Genomic DNA, 7,936 nt, shown 5'->3' with positions numbered 1-7,936 from the left:
TTGGCAGTTTTCTGGGGCTTTTCTGATAGAAAGTCATATAAAACAGATGCCATTTAAATTAGCTCCTCGCAGCCACGTCTGTGTAGCAGACTGCTTCTTTTTTATTAACAATCTTCATTTTGTTTTTATGAAAGAGAAAACTKCTTTTATAATGGGAGGAATTTCAGGCTCCTGCAGGAAATGGAGAATTACAAGCTGAAAATGTTTTGGTTTTTTTTTTTTTCACTAAGCTCTTTGAATCTAATAAAGTTTAGATAAAATCTTATTTTATATATTTTCTTCAGTTGTTTCAAGATGTGTGGTTGTGTTGAACCTCTGATCCTTCATCCTGGGATTAGAAGGGAGTTTTAGACAAAAATGTCAAAACGAGWGRCGCTCATGGAGTTTCTATAAGTCTGATTATGTAAAAACTATTAATGGTGATATTAAGAAGTGTATTATTTATACATTATAGTGTATAACAGGGCTATTCAACTGGTGGCCTGTGGGCTCAGTGACTTTCAAGAGGCCGGTCAATGAGGGCCCGCCCCCAATTTTAATTTTTGAAATTTGTTTTAGTTAATTTAATATAAAAATCATTTGTAAATTTGACATTTATGTTTCAATGCAACTAAACAAATTTAAATGGTAAAAGATGTTGTTACCTATACCATAAATGGTAATATTTATTAATATTATTTATGACAAGTAAAAAATAGTAAATATACTTTATTTGTTGAAGTCATGTTTCAACTAGCTAAGAAGTCTAAGTTACTGTCTGACTTCAGGTCTGGTTTAGATCATTGCTTATAAATTGTACATTTTTCTTGTATCTATCTGCTGTTTTACAAGATTATTAAAAGAAATAATCGTATTTATATAAATTTATTGTAAACAAAAGAACTTGGTGGAAATAAAAGTGGGAGAAAATGTCAATTTCGAACTAAATATCTGCAGTGAGCTCAGAGAGATGTATTGAATTAGTTGAGCTCAGGGGAAACAGCCATTAAAGCACAACTTGTGTTAATGGAGCAATAAATGGGATTATTACAAGGAGTCCCTCCAGAGTGTTCAGAACCACTGCGTTAAGGAGGAAGTTCAGCTTTACATTCAGAGCAGCGTCTGGTCCCGTAACATCCACGAGTGCTTCTGACTGTGTGAGAACTCGGTGAACTGTAACCAGGGTTGACATTTCCTCCTGTGTGTGCAGAGAGCAAGACTCTGAATCTTTCATGACTCGGTCTGATGCTGAGGCAACAGTTTACATAACAGAGCCGTGCTCCCAGATAAAGGTGCTCATTGCCCGGACACTCGTTCTCTGTTCATCGGAACGTTTTATGTTTTTAAACTGAACCTGTTTGGATCAGAGAGCAACGTGCTTAGACTTAAAGGCCTATATTCCTCAAAGGAATGCATATCACCCGCCATCCTTCACTTTTAGACTAAGAACGTCTCATGTGAAAAGACAGAGTTAAAGCTGTTTTGGTTAAACTCCACATTATGCCAGATCTTGTGAGATGTGTCGGGGACGGGGATGACTCTCAGCTACTACCACACCAAATTCTAGCTCAGTATCTGTAAAACTGACTGAATTAAATGCATTTTATGCCGATTGACTTCAAAAATAAATCAGTTCTTTCCATTAAAATTTGAGTTTATAAGATATTTTGATAACATTGCAGATAAACACAGACATGAGTTAAATGTCTTCCTAAACGATTCGCTAATTATTTTTTGTTTCGAACACATTTTAAATGACATAGTTTTGTCAGTTTATCAAAGACATGGAGGGTTTTTTATTGCTTCTGCTCTCCTACAAATTGGAAAAWACAAATGTGGATAGTCAGGAATATGAGCCAGCTGAATTGTGGGTAAAATAGGTGCATGTCTGAGTTCCACCTTGACAGAAATGTGCATCCTCAGCCTCAAACAATCTGACATCACACTCCGGTAAGCCATGGACACTCAGGTGCACTCACCAGGTCTTTGGACGTGCCGAGTCTCTTGAGTCCGTCCAGGGGCAGGAGGTCAGCTGAGTCCTTGTGTGTGAACTGCGTGGCTTGTTTGAGACGCCTCTGCTGGTGCAGGATGGCTTTGTCCCGGATGGCTAGCTCCCCTTTCTTCGTCTCGCTCATGGTCTCCAAGCGTGAGGCAGTCTCTTCTGGAGCACAGAGAGAGGTCCTCACAGCTCTAAGAGACRAGGTGGTTAAGGCTGTCTTCTTTACAGAATAATAATCCAGCAGATGAAGCCTCTTCCAGTCTGTCTTGTCCCTTGTTTTTCCTGCTCTCTTTCCTCACAGGGTTTCCACTGATGTCTCCTGTTTGTCTCAGCAGCTTGGGAAGCTGTCCTCCTGTCCTGGGTGCTCCTCTGATGAAGACATCCTCCCTGAGATCTGCTCTCTCTCTCTGACAGAGGCAGTGAAGAAGGTGGGACTAAAGTCTGCACGTTCTCGCCCCTCCCCTCAGTGCTGTCTGTCCTTGGATCCCTCTCTTACATCTCTGTTTTCGTTTTTCCTCGCTCCCTTCTTCCCTTCAGAGCACATTCTCTCGTTTTTGCAGAGAGGTGGCAGCATTTTAAACCTTGTTAATCTAAAAAAAAWAAMYRRAWAAAATAAAAACATGTAGCTGCAGCGTCTGGTTTGTCACACAGTCTGAATTAGCCCTGCTGTTGTAGGTGTGAAGGAAACTGATCTGACCTCCCAACAAAGATCAATCCGCTCCAATAATGGCAACTATTGATTTCTCCTGACCCACCGACTGCCCCCGTCTGTGTGCCACAGTTAATGAAAAAATCCAGTTTCTCACATTCATCCACCAAATGCTATAAATATCAATCTGTGTGACCTCTGGAAGGTGACACATTTTTCTGACTCTGCCTGCAGGGACTCATGATTTCAAACGAGACGCTCATTCCTGATCTTATGACGTGAAATTAAAACGTGTTTTTTTTTTAGAAAACAGTATAATTTTCTAATGATGGAGTCCTTGTGAAGGTGAAGTGGAAAAAACTGCTTTAAAAAGGGAGGGAATGTTTTTAAAAAGCACGTGCTGCCCCCTGCAGGTCACATCTTTATTTTCATTCTGCATCATTATAGTTTTCAACTGTGTGGTTTTATAGCAAAAATAATGTATATTATATTTCTGCTCCGGTTGTAAAGCCTCACCTTAACTCCTCCAAACATACTTGTTGTTAAATAACTCAATCCTCATCCAGTCTGATGATGAACCTTTACTGTGATCACGATCACTGAGAAGTTAACGAGCTATTCTGGGAACTTCAGCACATTTTTCTTTTAAATACATGTAGATTTTTGYACACAAATGTACAATTTTGACCCTGTGTGGGTTAGAAAAGAGCAAAAGTCAGAATTGTGCATTCTCTTCTTGTTTTTAAAAATCAGTGTTTTAAATTCCACTGAAAACAAACTGTTAATATAAATCATTTAAAAAAAACTAATGTGACATAGGTTTAAAATCACAGTGATAGACTTCTGACTGCAAACATAAATACTAAAAATCAAGAACATTTGGACTATGTTGCATAGTGATGATTTTTTTTCTTTATTGTATATAAAAAAAATTTTATATGAAATGAATAAATGAATTTAAAGGGATCCCCGATTAGTAGTAACATTGGACTTTATTTGATAAACATATATTTTAACTGTAAAATAAAGAGTGTAAAAATACTGTAGGCTGTTTAGTTTTTCTCATTTTTAAACTAAAAGTTTAAAAATATATTACACGGACGGGGCCATTTCATTTAAACGCAAAGCATTCTGGGTAAATGATGACATCAACTAGGTCATCGGCACGAGGCTGCTAGTGAGCTGTATCCACCCTGAAGGTTAATCTTGGACAATATCTGATGATCGACTCTTTTAAATGAAACCAGAGAGCGTTGACAGAGAGGAGAAGGTAGAAATGACTCAGCCTGTAACTGAAAATATGGATGGAGGACCTCAGTTTAGCACCGAGCTAATACATATAAGGTAATATAGCTTTGGCGCTAGCACAAAGGCTAACAGGCTAAGGTGAGGTTCTTCTTCCATGAAGCAGCTCTGTTGTCCTCCAGCTTTTAGTTAAATGGGTTACAACAACACCTAATTTCCCTCTGGGATCAATAAAGTATTTATGAATTGAATTTGAATTGAATTGAATATTGTCCAGGATTAACCTTCAGGGTGGATATAGCTCGCTCATACCGAGGACCTATCCACGTCATCATTTACCCAGAATGCTTTGTGTGTAAATAAAATGGCTCCGTCCGTGTTAAAATATATTTTTAAACTTTTTCAAAGCTAAACAGCCTACAGTATTTTTCCAGTCTTTATTTTACAGTTAAAATAAATGTTTATTAAATAAATTCTAATGTTACAACTAATCATGGATCCCTTTAAAAAAATAGGGGGAAAGACTGAGCCAACAACTGTTTTCTTAAGTTTCTCAGCTAATTACTGCTTTTAAAACAGGTCTCTCTTGTAAATGAGACAATAGTCTCAAGAGGTTTTCCTGTATAAATAAAAGATAAAATTAAATTAAATTAAGAAGTTGTTTTATCTGGACAATAATTACTTTAAATGCAAAACTGTTCCTAAAGCTAAGATTAATGCAACTTTCAGAAGTTGATTAATACAATTAAATAGAAATAACTGTGATCGTCTCATCTAAAATATATGACTCGTTTAATCACAAAATTTCCTTGGTCAATTTAAACTCCATAAGGCTTAGCTTTAAACAAAACTCTCCATATTTTATTTATTTAAAGCTTTCTCTCATAAGACTGCTAACCCCTTTTCTTTATAAACAAACCAAAAAGTGACTTGAGAGCATAAAAACAAACTGTTTTGGTCAGCTGCTGGCTTTGTGCTTTTTTTTTTAACGATACTTAAAACTCAGATAGCAGAACGCACACGTGCATCATTTAGTTCACGAGACTGTGTTTTGAACTTTTAGTGTATTTATAGAGGGAAAAAAATTACAAAAAAAATGACAAAAAAGTAACACATTTCAACCAAAAACAACGGACTTTATGGATGCTCTGTGCAACATAGAGACAAATAAATGTATTATGTTGTGAACATAAGGTAAAAATGGAAACATCAGGGTTATTAATGTTTCTCTTTACCCAGAAAAGCCCTCATTGCTGCTTGGACAACTCACAACACTCCTGTAAGCATCTGGACACATTTGGCAACCAAACATTTGGGGAAGCAGAAAGTGAAATGTGTTGTTATGAAGCTGTTGACCCGTGAGTCACGTTGGCTTCGTCACTTTCCCCACACATCCCTCCTTTATGTGCAGCAGTGTGTAAAGTGTAGTGTGCTCATTTGGAGGCACAGAGGTTAAACAGCCTATTCCCACTGACACAACGYGGCCTTGTTCAGCCCAACAAGCAGTCCAGTTGTTCCCGGTCACAGCGTATCGGGGAGGTAAAGCGAACAGAGAAGCATGTTCTGTCCCAGAGCCGGGAAGCGTCTGAAGGCCTCCCAGCCGTCGGAGAAGATGTTGTACTTGAGGAAGACGCGGTGCTCCAGACTGGTGGGCAGGCCCACGTCTCGGCTCATGATGTAGATGCCGTCGTTGTGCAGCGCGCACGTCAGGTTCAGGCCCGATTTGGACGTGTTCTCTTTCAGCTGGGCCCACTTCCCCGTGGCGACGTCGTAGGACTGCACCATCAGAGAGTCCTCCGTGTGGCTGGGGCGCCACTGCCGCCGGCCCGCCTGCAGCTCGTGGGTGTAGCCCCCCACCAGGTAGATGGTGTCCTCCACTGAGAGCATCTGCTGCTTGCGAACGTGAGCCGAACAGGAGCGAGACACTGTCCAGGTGTCGGAGGTGGGGCAGTAACGGAGGACGTTGGTGTTCCTGTCTGTGAGACACAAAAACATCTCAATAAATGTAGAGCACGACYGCAACATGGTTTAAAAACATGACGTGCAAAGCATTAAATTATACAAACCTCTAGCAGTGTATCCACCCATGACGTAGATCATACCCTGGCACTCACAAGCTGAGAACTCAGCCAGCGGGTCGGGCATGGAAGACACGCAGGTCCACCAGTCGTACTCTGGACTGTAACACTCCACGGTGCCCAGACACTGGCCTCCGACCGCATACAGCTTCCCTTGTACTGCCAGCAGCTTAAAGTTAGACCTGGAGGAGAGGACGCACAGGGTGAAACATGACTAAGTACAATCAGTATTGCTGTGAGGCAAGTATACCTCTTCTGGTTGAGCGGAGCCACCTGGCTCCACTTGTTGCTGCAGGGGTTGTAGCAGTGCACAGCAGAGATCTCCTGATTGGACACCCTGTATCCGCCCGCTATGAACAGGTAGTTATCCAGAACAGCAGATCCGTAACCCCGGACGTTGGCCATGTCTGTTGGCAAGTTGTTCACCAGTGGCTTCCAACGCTGCTCCACCTCTCCATACCGGAGCATGGACCAGGATCCTTTCTGATCAGGCACATCCAGGGTCAGACTGGTGAAGTCTCCGATGGCCACCAGGGTGGCRGTGCCTTTCATGCGCGTGTCCTTGACCTGGTCCCGGACACCAGAGGGCAAACTGATGAACTCGGGAYGCCTCAGCATGGGATGGTAGTGGCAGCTCATGTATTTGAGGCAGGCGTTCCGCAGGTCCTGAGTCCCGTAAACCTCAGAGAGGCTGAACAGCTCCACACAGTTATCCTGCCGGATCTCTGAGGTCAGCAGCTTCAGGATGGAGGTGACCTGTAAGAAGGAAGCGGTCTCAATCAGGTCCTCCAGAGTCTCGTTGACCACCTGGACTTTGGAGGTGTTGATGAACTCCAGGACCAGCTCCAGGCCCGGGACGCTGAGMCCCTGCAGCTGCACGGAGTCCTCTGAGGACTCCCTCATCCCGGAGCTGTAAAGAGCTCGGAAATAGTCGCTTTTCTCTATCAGCTTGTTTTTATTTACCTCATAAGTCCTGTCATCCACCACAATGGCAATAATCTGGTCTGATGACATGTTGGAGAGCTTTTATTTTATTTTTTTGTCAACCTCGCGACGAGTTTACTGTTTACCGGCGGAGGAGCTCGATGGCCGGCCTATATATGGTCATTTCATCCCATAGATCCCCGTGGAGCAGCTCTCCTAAAGGCTAACAGCTAACAGAGAGGTCCTGAGAAAACCGGACAAAACGACTCTTTTCTCCGATTAACATTCCTCAACAGCTCGTCAGAAAACTGTCTCTTATTAGAACATGGCACTTACATTTTACGCTTTATTTCTGACCTTCGTAGGAACACTTTTAAAAGTGGTTTTAGGGCCGTTTATGGGTCGAGCTGTCAATTTTTCACTGTTTTGATTCGGAGCTTCTTGTTCGTGAGTTTATTGTTGTGTAGAGCTGCTCGTGCGCGCTGCTGCCACCTGTCGGTCAAACCATTTACAGGAAAACAAATGATATGGAACCAAAACATAATCACTGGTGCAAAACTCACATTTAACCCTCCTATTATGGTGCGAGTCAAACTGACCCGTGGTGAAGTACATTTTTTTAAATAGTTGAAAGTATTTTTTTTTTCAGTGAAACGTATTTGCAACCCTCCCACACACATAAAGTACATCTAAATATTACATAGATCAACATGTAAAAAAAATCTAAAAAAAATATAATTTCACGTATAACCACTGTTTGTGTGTGTATAGGTTCTTTCAGTGGATATAAAAAATGTAATTTGCATTTTTTTAATGAAAAGTAGTGAATTTTCCTTATTGATCCTTATCTGTGAGAAATATAAAAAACTACACAAAAATATTGATTGAAATGGTCAGTAATGGAGTCATTAATCAGACACAACAATGTTTTGGAGGATCTTTTTTGCTTTCTGACATTATTGTGCGATTAAACATTCCCTGGTTCAAACTGACACAAGATTGCTGTTCCTCAGAAACGAACATAACAGGAGGGTTAAATAACAAGTATTCATTATTTATATA

General features: G+C 41.0%; 2 protein-coding genes and 1 long non-coding RNA gene across 3 annotated transcripts in view; 1 reads left to right on the top strand and 2 right to left on the bottom strand.

Moving 5' to 3' along the window:
• Positions 1-2,319, bottom strand: part of nrip2 (nuclear receptor interacting protein 2) — a gene marked incomplete in the record, with an annotated part of 25,704 nt that extends 23,385 nt beyond the window's left edge. Inside the window, 1 exon segment of the mRNA XM_014025837.1 lies at positions 1,959-2,319. Within this exon segment, the coding sequence (XP_013881291.1) occupies positions 1,959-2,114 (156 nt within the window).
• The window catches only part of LOC106530258 (uncharacterized), an 11,532-nt gene extending 8,954 nt beyond the window's left edge, over positions 1-2,578 (top strand). The window contains exon 2 of the long non-coding RNA XR_001311753.1: positions 2,314-2,578. This is a non-coding gene — a long non-coding RNA (uncharacterized LOC106530258). The remainder of the gene's footprint in view (positions 1-2,313) is intronic.
• A 2,339-nt stretch (positions 2,579-4,917) lies between these two features.
• On the bottom strand, positions 4,918-7,305 carry klhl42 (kelch-like family, member 42). Its single transcript, XM_014025851.1, has 3 exons — positions 6,201-7,305; positions 5,939-6,132; positions 4,918-5,848 (listed from the first exon to the last, which is right to left on the bottom strand). The coding sequence occupies exons 1-3, from the start codon at positions 6,962-6,964 to the stop codon at positions 5,394-5,396; spliced, it is 1,413 nt and encodes a 470-aa protein (XP_013881305.1). The 5' UTR covers positions 6,965-7,305; the 3' UTR covers positions 4,918-5,393.
• Positions 7,306-7,936: the final 631 nt, after the last annotated feature.

This window comes from Austrofundulus limnaeus, unplaced genomic scaffold (assembly GCF_001266775.1).
Source record: "Austrofundulus limnaeus strain Quisiro unplaced genomic scaffold, Austrofundulus_limnaeus-1.0 Scaffold504, whole genome shotgun sequence".
In the NCBI taxonomy this organism is placed as follows: Eukaryota; Metazoa; Chordata; class Actinopteri; order Cyprinodontiformes; family Rivulidae; genus Austrofundulus; species Austrofundulus limnaeus.
Note: the sequence above shows the minus strand (reverse complement) of the source record. Positions and strands in the feature narration are given on the sequence as shown.